The 16,331-nt window shown below is 43.1% G+C and overlaps 1 protein-coding gene across 1 annotated transcript in view; it reads left to right on the forward strand.

Annotated features, from left to right (window-relative positions):
* The first annotated feature begins 508 nt into the window (after nucleotides 1-508).
* The window catches only part of LOC140199846 (venom prothrombin activator trocarin-D-like), a 37,350-nt gene continuing 21,527 nt past the window's right edge, over nucleotides 509-16,331 (forward strand). Inside the window, exons 1-3 of the mRNA XM_072262353.1 lie at nucleotides 509-605; nucleotides 700-860; nucleotides 11,663-11,687. Of these exons, the coding sequence (XP_072118454.1) occupies nucleotides 527-605; nucleotides 700-860; nucleotides 11,663-11,687 (265 nt within the window). The 5' untranslated portion in view covers nucleotides 509-526. The remainder of the gene's footprint in view (nucleotides 606-699; nucleotides 861-11,662; nucleotides 11,688-16,331) is intronic.

Consider the following 16,331-nt stretch of genomic DNA (forward strand, 5'->3'; position numbering starts at 1 on the left):
AAATAATCAAGCAGGGAATTCAGAAAAAAGACACTTGAACCAGAGAGTGGTTCATGAGTAGGTCTGATTCTGAAAATGGTTCAAGTGAATTCTTTGGATGCATTTAAGGAGAAAGTAGGTAAGGGTCTGAGGAAGAAGGCACTAGAGGGTGGGACTGGTAGATTTGGACACTGACAGACTGGAGAAAGTCTGACAGGAACACAGTTTGAACGGAATATATTGCGTTTATTCTAGGTAATGTCATTGCCTGGTCAGCAGTCTCTAGACTAGAGAGTGCGCTCAATACTGCATTTAGTTAATTTAATGGAGGTGGAGATCAGCCCCCCCAACCCAGGCTTGTTGTTTGGACCTAATTACTTTTCAGAGAACCAAACAAAGTGATGCAGTAAACGTGAGCTCAGAGTAATGTCAATTGCTGTAATAACTGACCACAAAAATAAACAACGCCAGTAACTGACAGACAGACACTGGACTTTAATCCTTCCTGCACAGTCCATTGAAAGGAGAGAGTGAAGGGTCTGGTTTTATGGGGACGTTATTCACAATGGCATGGCTTCTGGGGCTCATCTTCTCATCGTTTGTCCCCACAGAAGCAAATCAACAAGGTTTGTTCAATGTGGAGTGCAAAATCAACTTACAGCAAAGGTCATTGTTAAGAAAAGCAGTGGCCTTAAAAAATAACACCATATCTCCTCTCAGTCTTTCTTTCCAGTAAGGATGCCCACGGCCTTTTGAGTAGACAGAAACGTATTAATTTCCTGCTGGAGGAAATCAGACCTGGCAACTTGGAGCGAGAGTGCAGAGAGGAACAGTGCAGCTTCGAGGAGGCGAGGGAAGTGTTCGAAAACAATGAGGAGACGGTGAGTGAACCCACTCCACGTCATATTCCATCTTTCATGCATCACATGCACTTCATGGGAAAGGCAGCTGGTACCCTGCAGAAGCCAGGGTAATGGATGGGTGATGGGTTTCCGAAATGACCACAGCGGAGTGCAATCAGTTCATGATTTAAAGCCAAAACCATCATTAACTGAAGCTAAACCAACATCATTATATCTGCAGGTACTTGCTTACATTTACTTTTAATCAGCATTTACATTTATCGTTAATGCTTTAAGTTTAATTCTATCTCCATTTAATTTTCTCTTCACTTTAATGATTGACTTGCTGCTTGTAGTGGTAGGGAAAGTGTTGGGAACCAAGAATTTTACAGCAGTGAAGGAGATTATTTGGTCTGGGTGAGATTAAAGGCTCTCACTCTAATTTAGCTGCCTTCTCCTGCCTGTGTGCCTTCAAGGTCCATTTTGGTTTATTTATTCACTTATCGTGTAAATGCTACTATGGACTTCGTTCTCTTCAGCTACTCACAACTGTTTCCCAATACCTCTGTCTACTATCAAAATATGCTAATTTCTGAATCTTTACTTTTTAATTCAGTTCCTGCCCTTCACAATACAAACTGCTAATACTATGCATTAGTGAATGAGTGAGTGAATAGTTTTTGATGAGTGTCAAATGGCTGATATGAATGCTGTTGAGGCTGCAGTTCCACACGGTAGGCTTATTCAGAAAGTCAGAAGGCATGGGATCCAGGGAAGTTTGGCCAGGTGGATTCAGAATTGGCTTGCCTGCAGAAGGCAGAGGGGCGTGGTGGAGGGAGTACATTCAGATTGGAGGGTTGTGACTAATGGTGTCCCACAAGGATCAGTTCTGGGACCTCTACTTTTCGTGATTTTTATTAACAAGCTGGATGTGGGGGTAGAAGGGTGGGTTGGCAAGTTTGCAGACGACACAAAGGTTGGTGGTGTTGTGGATAGTGTAGAGGATTGTTGAAGATTGCAGAGAGAAATTGATAGGATGCAGAAGCGGGCTGAGAAGTGGCAGATGGAGTTCAACCCGGAGAAGTATGAGGTGGTACACTTTGGAAGGACCAACTCCAAGGCAGAGTACAAAGTAAATGGCAGGATACTTGGTAGTGTGGAGGAGCAAAGGGATCTAGGGGTACATATCCACAGATCCCTGAAGGTTGCCTCACAGGTGGATAGGGTAGTTAAGAAAGTTTATGGGGTATTAGCCTTCATAAGTTGAGGGATAGAGTTTAAGAGTCGCAATGTAATGATGCAGCTCTGTAAAGCATGAAAATGCCCGATGCAGGCCTCTCATGGTCTGAGTCGATGTTCCCTCCCTCTGTAAAACTCTGGTTTGGCTACACTTGGAGTACTGTGTCCAGTTCTGGTCACCTTACTATAGGAAGGATGTGGATGCATTGGAAAGGGTACAGAGGAGATTTACCAGGATGCTGCCTGGTTTAGAGAATATGCATTATGCTCAGAGATTAAGGGATCTAGGGCTTTACTCTTTGGAGAGAAGGAGGATGAGAGGAGACATGATAGAGGTATACAAGATATTAAGAGGAGTAGATAAAGTGGATAGCCAGCGCCTCTTCCCCAGGGCACCACCGCTCCATACAAGGGGACATGGCTTTAAGATAAGGGGTGGGAAGTTCAAAGGGGATATTAGAGGAAGGTTTTTTACTCAGAGAGTGGTTGCTGAGTCAGCGGTGGAGGCAGATACACTAGTGAAATTTAAGAGACTACTAGACAGGTGAATGGATGAATTTAAGATGGGGGTTATATGGGAGGCAGGGTTTGAGGGTCGGCACAACATTGTGGGCCAAGGGGCCTGTACTGTGCTGTACTGTATTATTCTATGTTCTATGTTCTATGCAGTTGTCCAGGGAAGTGGAGAATGGTATTCCTTCACACTCTGACTTTAGCTATGTAGATGGTGGAAAGAAGACTTTGGGGAGCTAAGAGGTCAGTTAGTTGCCACAGGGTTCCTAGCCTCTAACCTACTCTCTGTGTCAAAAAGTTATAGTGTGCCTCGGGTAGTTCAGAGACCAGGCTGAGGTAACTAGATATGACTTTTCAGAACCCATGGTGTGTTCAGCAAGGCTCCTTTTGGAGGCAAAGACCATGAGTACAAGCAGACAGTAATCCTATTGAGGCTCTGTAGTGGCTGGAAACCACTATGGGGATCGGTGGGGGGGGGGAGGGAGGGGAATAGAAGTGGCATCAGGGACTGGCCCATGGAAGTGTAGATATATCAGGAATGAACAATAATAGTGTGAGAGAAGGATCGGGATTAGAGGCCTCACTGAGTAGTGTATTAGGTGGTGATGGTCCAGACCGACAGGATAAATTATTTTGAAGGGAGAAAATCAGAAATTAGAATAGGCAAAATGGATAATGTTGATGGTCTCTAAACAAGACTGAAGAAGGCAAATTCACTAGGGTGATTGGATAGGAGACCAAGGGAATCCAAGAGTGAGGCAGGGACATTGAAGTCCATCATCAGCGTGGGGGAGGTGTTGGCATGTGAGCTGAGGTAATCATCAAGATGTTGGAAAGGGTCGGTGGTACGGGGGATATCTGGAAGAGGTTAAATCCATGTCATGGGCATTATCGCAGATCTGGAGGATCAATAGGAAGTGAGATGGGGTTCCGGGACCAGGAAAATAAATGGATCATAAACAAGAAAAATTAATATGATTATGATAACAGGGAGTCAGAGACTAGAAGAAATCAATGCAAGGGTGTAGTGGAGTCAGAAAGATCCAAAAGGGATAAGGATTGAGAACCAGCAAAATCAATGAAATGATAATTCAGGGTCATGAAGAATCCATTGGATGGTGATATCATGATTAGGAAGGGATCAATCTGATTGGGGCTTTATATATTGGGAGAAATACCATTGGGAAGGAGGGAAAGAAAAACAGGATTAAATGGCAAGTGGAATCAAGGACCAGGACAACAAATGAAATGCAGGAATTGGGTAAAAGGAGTTAATGGGATAGTCAGATGAGGTTCCAGGAGAAACAAAGGGAAGGGCAGGTTTCAAACAAGTAGAACTGGAATGGAGTGATCAGTGACTGGGATAATGAAAGAGATGGAAGGATCATAAGGCAGAAAACCATTGAGATGGGGCTCAGGGACCAGCTGAATCAATGAGATGGGAGTGCTGTGACAGGATCCGTTAATTAAATTGGGAAAATCAGTGAGATGAGCTTTATTTGGAAATGTTAGTCAGTGAGACTTGCAAAATTGGTCACTGGGGCAATTATTGGGATTGGGTGTGAGAGACTAAAAGCATCAGTGGGATAGGTGCAACAAGGTCCGGGAAAATTAATTGGATTGAGTTAAATGATTGGGTTAGGAATTGGAGAAAATATGGATCAATGGGATGGGGTACAGGAAACCAGGAGAATTAATATTATGGAGATAGAGATCTAGGATAAATCGTAATGATAGTCAGGGGAAATGAATTGGTAGGTTTGGAGACTGGGAAAATGAATGAGATTGGATAGCGAACCAGTATAATCAATGGGAATGGACGATTTGGAATCAAGACAATTGCAAGTCCCACTGACTAACATTTCTTAATAAATCTCATCTCACTGATTTTCCCAATTTAATTAATTCATCCTGTCACAGAGCTCTCATCTTGTTGGGAAGCTTGGGAATAAAAAGAAGTGATGAGATGGGTGTGGGGGAAATTAGGGACTGGGGGAAAATGGGATTTGGAATTGATATAAGAGAATGAACTGAATGGGAGCATTTGGGATTTGGAGAATATATACAAACCTGACTCAGTTATACCAGTTCTGTCTGAAAGAGTGGAACAAAATTCCAGCAACTTACTGTGAGAAGCTTGTGGAAGGCTACCCAAAACATTTGACCCAAGTTAAACAATTTAAAGGCAAGGCTACCAAATACTAACAAAATGTCCGTAAACTTCTGACCCACTGGGAAAGTGATGAAAGAAATAAAAGCTGAAATAATCATTCTCTCTGCTATTATTCTGACATTTCACATTCTTCAAATAAAGTAGTGATCCTAACTGACCTACTACAGGGAATGTTTTCTTGGATCAAATGTCAGGAATTGTGAAAGACTGAGTTTAAATGTATTTGGCTAAGGTGTATGCAAATTTCCAACTTCAACTGTAAATACAGAAGCTGGGTTATATACATGGATTAATTGCATATCCTTATAGTGACACTAGGTATAGGAATGTCTGTACATAAGGTGACTCTGACAGGAAATGATTAAGCAGCAGTTGTGCAGGGTGTGGAGAGGTGGTTAGTGGCTGGAGATGCTAAACATCTCCTGCTTGCGGGAAAGTAACCGTTTTTGAGTCAGGTAGTCCTGGCGTGGATGCTACATAGCCATTCCCTGATGGGAGTGGAACAAACAGTCCACAAGCAGGATTGGTGTTACTGGTCCTTTTCAGGCACCTTTCTGTATACATTCCATTGATGGTGCCAGTGATGCATTGGGCAGTTTTGACTACTAGAGTTTTCCTGTCTGCCACAGTGCAATTTCTGTACCAAGCAGTGATGCAACATGCTATGATGCTCTCTACTAAGCAACTGCAGAAGGACACGAGTACAGATGTGCATCGTCCAGCTCCCTTCAGCCTCCTCAGAAAGCAGAGGCATTGGTGACCTTTTCTGATTGTACTGGATGTGTTCTGGCACCATAAGAGGTTGTGTGAGATGTGTACCCCCAGGAGTTTGATACTGTTTGCAGTTTCCACTGCTGTGCCCCAATGTAAAAAGAGTGTGAGTGGTGAGAGTTCTCCTAAGTCAACAACCACCTTCTTTGTCTTGTTGTCATTGAGGAAGAGGTTATTTGCCTGGCACCCAACAAAATAATGGGGGAATTCGAAAAAGGAAGGGTCAATAGGAAGAGGGAAAGGGAAATGATGAAAGGAAGAAAGTATGGGGTGGAAGAATCTAGGACTGATGGAATCAACAATTTAAGAGAACCTGTCATTGGGGGCATCAATGGGAAAAAGAGATCAAGAATAGGAAGAAATCAATAGGATGGGGAATCAGCAATAGGATGGAAGGAAGGTTCTGATATGGTAGAATCAACAGGAGAAAATCTAAAATTGGGAGAATTTCAGGGAAGGAGAGCATGAAGAATCTTTGGAAAGGAATTTCTGGAATGAGGAGCATCAGTGGGATGGGGAAATTAGGGACCAAGGACAGGGAGAATCACTGGCAGCAGATAAGGAGCTAAGAGAATCAATGAAATGACAATTAAGGGATTAGGAGAATGAATAGGATTGTGATATTAAGAACAGGGAGGATTAAATTCAACAAGAGTTCAAGAAATGTTGGGATTTTGAGGATCAGGGACTGAGAGAATCAATGAAATAAAGATTTTGAGACCATTGAGATGGTGACCCAGAGAATATAAGAATGAATGGATGGGAGTATTTGAAGCTGTAGCAATCAATGGGATAAAAAGTGGGGAAACCAGAATGAATCAGTGGGTTGGGGAGGGATTTAGTCTGGCCACCTCACTATAGGAAGGATGTGAAAACCATAGAAAGGGTCCAGAAGAGATTTACAAGGATGCTGCCTAAATTGGGGAGCATGCCTTATGAGAATACGTTGAGTGAACTCAGCCTTTTCTCCTTGGAGTGACGGAGGATGAGAGGTGATCTGATAGAGGTATATAAGATGATGAGAGGCATTGATCATATGGATAGTCAGAGGCTTTTTCCCAGGGCTGAAATGGCTAACACGAGAGGACACAGTTTTAAGGTGCTTGGAAGCAGGTGCAGAGGAGATGTCAGGGTTAAGTTTTTTTTATGCAGAGAGTGGTGAGTGCGTGGAATGGGCTGCCGGCAGCAGTGGTCAAGGCAGATATGATAGGTTCTTTTAAGAGACTCCTGGATAGGTACATGGAGTTTAGAAGAATAAAAGGCTATGGGAACCCAAGGTATTTTCTATAGTAAGGACATGTTTGGCACAGCCAAACGACCCATCATCAGCTGCCAAGAAAAACGCCTTTACCAGTGCTCACATGACAGTCCAGAATAAACTGCGTAAAATGCAAGATGCCTGGCTGAGCGCCAAAGCAGATGAAATACGGGGATACACTGACAGGAATGATTTGAAACAATTCTATGAAGCCCTCAACACTCTCTACGGACCTCATTCTCTTGGGAGTTCCCTCCTCCTGAGTACAGATAGTACAACTCTCATTACAGAGAAGGCTCAGATCATGCAGAGATGGGCTGAACACTTTGAAGCCGTCCGCAAAGCCCCAGGGGCAGACACCATATCTGCAGAGATCTACAAAGCCGGTGGTCCTGTACTTATACAGAAGCTCACCAAGTTGTTCCAGTCTTTTTGGATGCAAGGATCCATTCCTCAGGAACTTAAAGATGCATCCATCGTACACCTCTACAAGAGGAAGGGCAATCAACAAGTATGCGACAACCACCGAGGAATCTCGCTGCTCTCCATCGCAGGAAAAACCCTTGCAAGTGTCCTGCTAAATCATCTGGTCACTCATCTGGAGCTGGGCCTGCTGCCAGAGTCACAGTGTGGCTTTCGCAAAGGTCGTGGGACTATTGTCATGATTTTTGCCGCGCGCCAACTTCAGGAGAAGTGTCAGGAGCAGAATCGCGAACTCTACACAACTTTTGTTGACCTCACAAATGCCTTCAACACTGTCTGCCAACAAGGCCTGCGGAGGATCATGTCAAAGTTCGGCTGCCCCGCCAAATTCATTCAGATGGTACGCCAGTTCCACGATGGCATGATGGCCAGAGTGCTGGATGGCGGAGAATCCTCTGAGGCGTTCCCAGTCAGCAATGGTGTCAAACAGGGCTGTGTGCTCGCACCCTCACTGCTCAGCATGATGTTTACTGCCGTGCTGAATGTTGTCTTCCAGGACAGTGATGCTGGAATCAGCCTCGAGTATAGAGTGGATGGGAAGCTCTTCAACCTGAGGAGACTTCAAGCTGTTACCAAAGTGAAGGAGACTGTTCTGAGAGACTTCCGATGACTGCGCCCTGTATGCTGGCTCACAGCCAGAGATGCAAGTCAATATGGACAAATTCTCCATGGCTTGTGACAACTTTGGACTCACCATCAACATCAAAAAGACCGAAGTCATGCACCAGCCTGGCCCTCATGCACCATACACAGAACCCAAAATCACAGTCAAAGGACAGAAACTACAGGCAGTGGACCAGTTTACTTACCTTGGCAGCATCCTCTCCCGAGCAGTGACTATTGATACAGAAGTTAACTGCAGAATAGCAAAGGCAAATTCTGCTTTTGGTAGACTGCGCTCCACTGTATGGGAACGTCGAGGAATCAGTCCAGCAACAAAGCTGAAGGTCTACAGAGCCGTGGTACTCACTACCCTCCTGTACACCTGTGAAACGTGGACTGTGTATCGAAGGCATGCAAGACAGCTCAACCATTTCCACATGACTTGTCTTGATAGAATATGAGGCATCAGATGGCAAGATAAAGTACCAGTTACTGAAGTTCTCCCTGGAGCAAGTCTACTATCAGTCCACACGCTGCTGATGAGAGCACAGACCCGGTGGGCAGGTCATGTCATCCGCATGCCGGACGAGCGCATACCCAAGCAGCTCCTTTTTGGGGAACTCTCTGCTGGAAGACGCTCACATGGAAGGCAAAAGAAATGTTACAAAGACACACTAAAGGCCTCCCTGAAGTCGCTTGACATAGACCCAATCACCTGGGAAACGCTGGCACAAAACCGCCCTACCTGGCGCAGCCTCATCCACAAGGGCTGTCAAGCTTACAAAGTAAGGCGCATTGCTGAAGCACAACATAAGCGCGAGCTGCGCAAGTCCAGAGTCACCAGCGCAACAACTGCAGAGCCTACACATGTCTGCCCAACATGTGCCAGGACATTCCTTGCCCGAATTAGCCTGACCAGTTATCTTCTGACATATCGCATCCCGTCCCAAAGTGACTAATGGTGTCGAGGTCTTCATCGACGACGATGGACAGACCACCACTGTGCTGTAGGCTTTCTATGTTTCTAACATACAATGGCATTGGGGGGAACAGGCAATCAGGAGATTCAATGGGATAGAAGGATCTGGGACTGAGAAAATCAATAGGATGGGAGGACTGAGGGCCTGGGGAATTAAATAGATAGGCCATTATTTGGGAGATCAATGGTAGAGTGTCTGTGGTACAGAAAATCATTTGGAATGGGGAATCTGGGACAAGGATACATGGATCAAACAGGATTAACAGAATGGAGAGTATAGAGGATTGGAGAGAATTAATGTGATGGGAGATCATGGACTGAGAACGCAATGTGATTGGGGAGTGGAGAAATAGAACCAGCAGGATCGTTTAGAATCTCCAAACTCAGATCTGCTTTATATTTCTTCTCCCTAGTTTGAGCTTTCTGTCCCATTGACTCCTCTGATCCTCAATTCCTATACCATTGGTTCTTCAATGAGATTGGGGGAGTAATTGTATCAGGTTCTGTGAGTTGACTGACTCTAGAGGGCTGGTGGGTGAGAGAGAGAAGGATGGTAGTCAGAGGTGAAGAATGAACTTACTTGGCAGTGTCCCTGTCTGAGGTGCATCATAAAACTTTGATTTGCTGTCCTGGGATCCCATGGAAACAGGCCCTTCGGTGCAACTGGCCCACGCTGACCAACGTGCCCTTCTAAGCTCGTCCCATTTGCCAGCATTTGGCCCATAACTTTCTAAACCCTTCCTTTCCATATACCTGTCCAACTGTCTTTAAAAGGTTGCTTTTATACCTGACTCAACTACTTTCTGTGCAACAAATTCCACATATATACCACCTGCTGTATTAAAAAAAGTCCCTCGAGTACCTATTAAATCTTTCCCGTCACCCTATACATATGCCCTCTAATTCTTGATTTCCAAGCCCCAGAAAAAAGACTGAGAACATTCCCTCTATCTATGGTCCTTATGATTTTATACACAAAGCAGTCAATATGGTTCAGATTTCTCTACCATGTTCTAAACCCTGGGCCAAAAGCTGGCAAATGGGAGTAGCTTGGAAGGACACTTTGGTCAGCATGGGCCAGTTGCTCCAAAGGGCCTATTTCCATTTTCTCAGGTAAGTTTTGAAAGGAGACTGTATGCATCCTGGCATTGAAATTCCACTAGTGTGCAAAAGCAACTCATGGCTCAGAAGACCCATGCACAAGTCCAGCATGAGTTGAAATGTCCTGGATGTTCCTGTTACATCTTAATCCAAATAAGGCAGATTTGTACCTGTACAACACTGGATGAAACAGTATCATGCATTTACACTTCCTAAATGGGGAGCATAAATTGGGAACAGATGTACTCAGGGAAATGCACAATGGAAATGTGGAGGCTGTTTAGAGACTACTTGCTGTGGGTTCTGGATAGGTTTGTCCCAATGAGGCAGGGGAAGGATGGGAGGGTGAAGGAGCCATGGTTGACAAGAGATGCTGAACACCTGGTCAAGAGGAAAAAGAAGCATACTTATGGTTTCGGAAGGAAGGATCTGGCTGAGCTCTAGAGAGTTACAGGGCAGACAGGAAGGAGCTGAAGAATGGACTTTGTGAGTAGGATTAAGGAAAACCTCAAGGTATTCTACACACATGAAGAACAGGAAGTTGGCCAGAGTGAGGGTAGGATCAATCAGGGATAGTAGAGGAAACATGTGTGGAGTCGGAGGAGGTAGAAGAGGTCCTTAATGAATAATTTGCTTCGGTATTCACCAGTGAGAAGGACCTTGATGATTATGAGAACAGGCTAATATGCTTGAATATGTTGATGTTAAGAAAGAGGATGTGCTGGAAGTTTTGAAAAACATTAGGTTAGATAATATGCTGAGATAAAGATCCCAAAACAATGTGTGTTTTGTCAGCTCCATCCAGCCAGGGCGCTGAAATGGAAAAATATAGCCTATTATTTGAATTGTTCCTTAAATATCTGTATTATTATTGCTTTACTTCTTTGTTATTATAATCCATTTCTGCACAATAACTGAGGTATCTTGAGTGGATACACAAACCTGATGAAGAATGCTACCCTTCCAGGCAAAATGGCTTCTAAACTGGTAAGAGATCATGCATATACTGCAAACCCAATCATCATGAAAGTGCCCACCCTTAAAATAGACCCAAAGGGCTTTTACCTCTTTGAAGGTTTGAATCTATGAACCTTTCAGTGTCTCTGCTCCTTTACTCTAGGAGTGCTGTGATTTGCACAAGGATCTGCTTCCCTTAATCTTCAGTTTCCCTACATCCAGTAACTTCATACAGAACGGATACCCATAGGAATCTGTGAAAACAGTCCTGCACCCAGGTTCCCACAACATTCTCAATGAACCAAAGTTTTTTACTGATCTGCAATAAAGCCAGGAAGTTTATTGAAACCCTAGTATACAATTGTTTGGGACTAGCATACAGTACTACAAGTTTTATTGCTATCAATCAAAGAGCTACACTACGACCAACAGCCGAACAGAGCCTGTGCCAAGTTTAAAGTGTAGGCATTTGCTTGATGATTGGGTTTGCAGTATATGCATGAGCTACCCCCAGTTTAGAAGCCAGTGAGCTCGGAAAGGTAGCATTCTTCATCAGTTCCATATTTCCACTCAGGATACCTTAGTTATTATTTCTGACAAGGGCATGAATGAAAGCAAAAGTGTATGTAAGTGCCACCTTTAAGCTAAGAAAAAGTACCTATTGACAATCGCTCATCAAATATACAAGGGAAATCTACCTGGATAATCATAGCAAATCCGTTCACTTCCTTACATACTGTAACACTGTATTTTTTTTTCTCTAGTGGAAGTTCTTCAGGACTTACCTGGGTGAGTGACATAGTTACTTATCTCAATAAAACTCCACATAAAAGGCACTGAAAACCAAGTGGTGTCAGGGCTTGGAGAGGATACAGAAGTAATTTTAAGTACCAGTGGTGAGGATTTTTAGCGACTTTTAAGAGTAAAGATGTTCACATTGTCCTTCCTAAATCAGAGAATGTTAAATGAGATTTAAAGAGGTGTTCAAAATTACAGGGAGTTTTGATACAGAAGGAGAAATAGTTTCCACTTACCAGAGGGTCAGTAACCAAAGGACACAGGTTTAAAATAATAGGCAAATGTCTCAGATATGGGTTTGGGAAAAACACCTTTATCTAGTGAACTGTTAAGATTTAGTATGCACTGTATGAATCAATGATTGAAGGACATTCACCACCGATCTTCAAAAGAGAATTAGATAATGAAGAGACAACAATTATAGACCAACTTAAAAAGGCAGAGGTGAAAATAAGCAATTGGAAATTCCTGGCAATGTTAATAATTTCCAAATTTTACCCACTCTAATTCCACAGCTGTTGCACCTCATCACCTCGCACCACATGAATCAAACTATGACCAACAGCCCTACTGATAAAAAAACTCCCAATTTCTTACAGCGTATGAAATCAAAAAGCTGCAGATGCAGAAAATCTGAAACAGAAATAAAAAATGTTTTTAAAACTCAACAGGTTATGGACCGTGTATAGACAGAGAAACTGCTAACTTTATCCCTCCTCTGAAAGAGAAAGAGAAAGAAAGCCTAGGTAGCAATGAAATGTAGATGAAATCAAGTGACTTGCTCTGATAGAGTGAAGATAAGTACTAGGTGGGAAACACTAGCATGGCTGTATAATTTGTCACTGATCCAGTTCGGTACACTGGGGCATGCCCAGTGGGCCAGTCCATACACACAGAAAAAGAATATTCACTAATTTTGAAGCTTGGCTCACAAATTTAATCCTATCCTTTAGCGTAACCCTAAACACTAGCCTGCAAATTTGCCTTATCGGTGACCATTTAGTATAAAAAGTAGAGTGAAGATGATTCAACCAAATATCTTTGTTTTCATGAAACTGACACAATTTGTTTTATAAACTTCAAAAGCAATAGTTAAAATACATAATTGTGATTAGATAATTACATTTGTTGCATTTACACCAATTAAGGGATTGTAGAGATTTTCAATGCAGGTGTTATTGTTCAGATTGAATCCTGCTAGACCAATTCATATCCTAATGCACCATGTTTTCCCCATGGGTGCTTCATGCACATATCAAGACTCTGACCCACTCTCACTGTAGCTATGAACACATCCCAAATTAATGCTGCTGCTTCACTCTTTCCTTATATCTTTGCATCAGTCCCAATATCTCACTGCCCTCCGTTTTCTACATATTCATCCTGGAATATGGGCGATTCAGCAAGATTATTGCCCATCATGAAGGTGGTGAAGACGTGAGTGCAAGCTAGCAAATTGGCTACCATTCAACTGGGCAAGTCTGACCTCATTTGAGTTGAGTTTCTCAAGTTATGTTAAAATAACATTCCTCCAAACAAATGGGGAGGTTGGAAGTTTGGTTACTTGATGAAGAATACCCAACACCTGCCCTACTCTCTTGTCATCATGAACAGCATTTATGTGCTGTTCCGATAAGGTTTCTGGTGATGCCCTGGATCTTGGGGAATTTGATGATGATATTTCTTTGAAAATCAAAAAGAGATGGTTAGAGATCTCTGTTAGAAGTGGCAAATCTCCACCATCTGTTATTTTTTCATTCATTTATAGGACCCGTGCATCTCTGGCAAGGCCAGTATTTGATATACACCCCTAATTAGTCTTGGGAAGAAGTGTGTTCCTTCCTAAAATGTTGCAGCCTTCGTGTTTAGGATAACTCAGAAAGGGTAGGATATTCTGGTTTCTAAATCCTAGTGCAGGTGGTATACAAGTAGGAAGGTAACATGCAGAAGAAAACATTCCTTTTCACCTTTATTCATCCAGCAGGTCAGGCTTACAGTTCGAGGGACAAGGCCAAACCAAGTCTGCCAGAGTACAGGGGTGATACCTGGAGTGGTGAGCGATGTGACAATTAAACTGAGTTTGGAAGCTGTCAAAATTAGGCTGTATGAGGAACTGCGGTGCATTTTGTAGATGGTAGACACTGCAGCCAAAGTGTGCCAGAGTTTGAAGTCTCAGGAGATTCACTGCACAATATCCAGTCTCTGGCTGGTTCTTGTAGCCACAGTAGTTATGGATCTGGTCTAACTGAGCTTCTCGTCAATGGTGATATTGATACCTGGAGGACCCAGCAATGGTAATTCAATGGATGTTAAGAGTAGATGGTCAAGCTCTTTGTTGGGAAGAGCTTTGCCTTGCACTTTTATGGATGGATGTTACTTGCCACTTATCAGACCTTGCCCAAATGTTGCTTAGGTCTTCATGAGGAGTTGAACATTTTGCAATCATCAGTGAACGTTGCCTTATGATGGAAGAAAGGTCATTGACGAAGCAGCTGGGAATGACCAGGACTATTACACTATCATGAAAAATTCCTGCAGTTTTGTCTTGTGACTTGGATGAGTAATCCTAATAACAATCCTCTTCTGTGCAAGGTATAACACAACCTATTGAGGTGTTTTGCTTTGATGACCATTTACGTTTGTTAACCACATCTCCTTAATGTCACATTTAGTCAAATGCTGTTCTCATGTTAATGACAGATACTCCCACTTCACTTCCAAAACTCAGAATCAGAATCAGGTTTAATATCATTGGCGCAAGTCATGAAACTTGCTGTTTTGTGGCTGTAGTACAATGCAGGGTATAATAATAAAAGCTATAGGTGACAGTAAGATGGCATCTTCCTCAGCACCTTCTGAAATTCTGCCAATAGTTGTCCCATCAGCAAATTTATAGATGTCATTTGAGCTGTGCCTAGCCAAACAATTGTGGGTGTACAGAGAGTAGAACAGTGGGCTAAACAGGCATCCTTGAGGTGTGCCAGTGTTGACTGACAGTGAGGTTGAGATGTTATTTCTTATCTACTCAGATCAGACTGAGGTCTCCCAGTGAGGAAGTCAGGGATCCAATTCCAGAGGGAGGTACAGAGGCCCGGGTTTTGGAGTTTGTTGATTATAACTGAGTGAATGATTGTGTTGAATGTTGTCCTGTAATCACTAAACAGCAGCCTGACGTGGGTACCACTATTGTCCAAGTAATCCAAGGCTGGGTGGAGAGCCAGTGAGATTGCGTCTGCTTGGACCTATTATGGCGATAGACAAGTTGTAGCAGGTCCAGGTCCTTGCTTAGGCAGGAGTTCATTCCTCTCAAAGCACTTCATTGTAGTAGATATGAGTACCACTGGGTGATAGTCACTGAGACAGCTCACCCTGCTTTTTTGGAGTACTGGTATGATTTCAGCTCTTTGGTCCCATTTGACTCAAGGTTCTGATGAGGTCTGGAATGGATTATTTCTAGTAACACTGTTAATGACAGCTTTCATCACAATGCTGATCCTTGAGAAGTAATTAGTCAGATTGGATTCTGTTTTTTTTACTGCGAACAACACATAGCTGAGTAATTTTCCAGATGAATGCCAGTATAGAAACTTTAGCAACCTCACTGGAGTTGAAGCTAGCACTAGAACACAGATCTTTGGAACTGTAATCCATAGCCTTTACTGTATCCAGTAGTCTCAGCTGTTTCTTGCTGTTACCTGGAATGAAATGAATTGGTTGGAGGCAGACTTTGTGATGGGGAGTAGAAGGAATCTTAGGAGTAGGTAAAGTGGATCATCCACCTGACACCTCATACTGAACATGTCTATGAATGCATCAGTCTTTACTTTATAACTCCCATACCGATGCCAGCCATTGTTCGGGATGGTAATGTTCTTGGAGTCTCACTTTCCTATTAAATGTTCTACATGATCCAGTATTTATGAGATACCTTAGCTGTTTCTATTGCATATTCCTTTTGTTGTTTAATTCATTCATTCATATAATGCAGTGTCACCAGGTTTGCAACTTGTCTTACAACCTGAACCTGCAATTTCTGCACTCATCGAGTCACACGGCACAGACACAGACATCTAGTCTGAGCCCAACTGTTATTCTGCTCAGTCCCATCGACCGGCAACGTAGACTTCCATCCCCCCACCATCACGTATTTTCCAAATTTCTCTTAAAATCAAACCTGCATGGAACTGGCAGATCCTTCCATGCTTCCACCATCTGAGTGAAGAAGTTCGCTCTTGGGTTCACTTTAAATATTCTACCTTTCATCCTCAACCTATGACCTCTAGTTCTAATCTCACTCAACCCCAGTGGAAAAACCACACTATTCAGTGCCCTACTTATCACTGTGTAAATCCTACTCTGGTTGGCCTTCCTAAAGTGTAACAGCTCAAACTTCTCTGCATTAAATTCCATCTGTCATTTCTCAGATGGTCCAGATCCTGCTGCAAGTTTTGATAGTTTTCCTCACTGTCCACCACACCCCCAATCTTGGAGTCATCTACAAATTATCATCTTGATTGCTGATGTAGATGACAGACAATGGACCCAGCACCGATCCCTGTGGCACCCCACTGGTCACAGGCCTCCAGTGAGATAGCAACCATCTATTACCACTCTCTGACTTTTACTGTGAAGCCA

The sequence above is a fragment of the Mobula birostris genome, chromosome 6, assembly GCF_030028105.1.
Source record: "Mobula birostris isolate sMobBir1 chromosome 6, sMobBir1.hap1, whole genome shotgun sequence".
Classification (NCBI taxonomy): Eukaryota; Metazoa; Chordata; class Chondrichthyes; order Myliobatiformes; family Myliobatidae; genus Mobula; species Mobula birostris.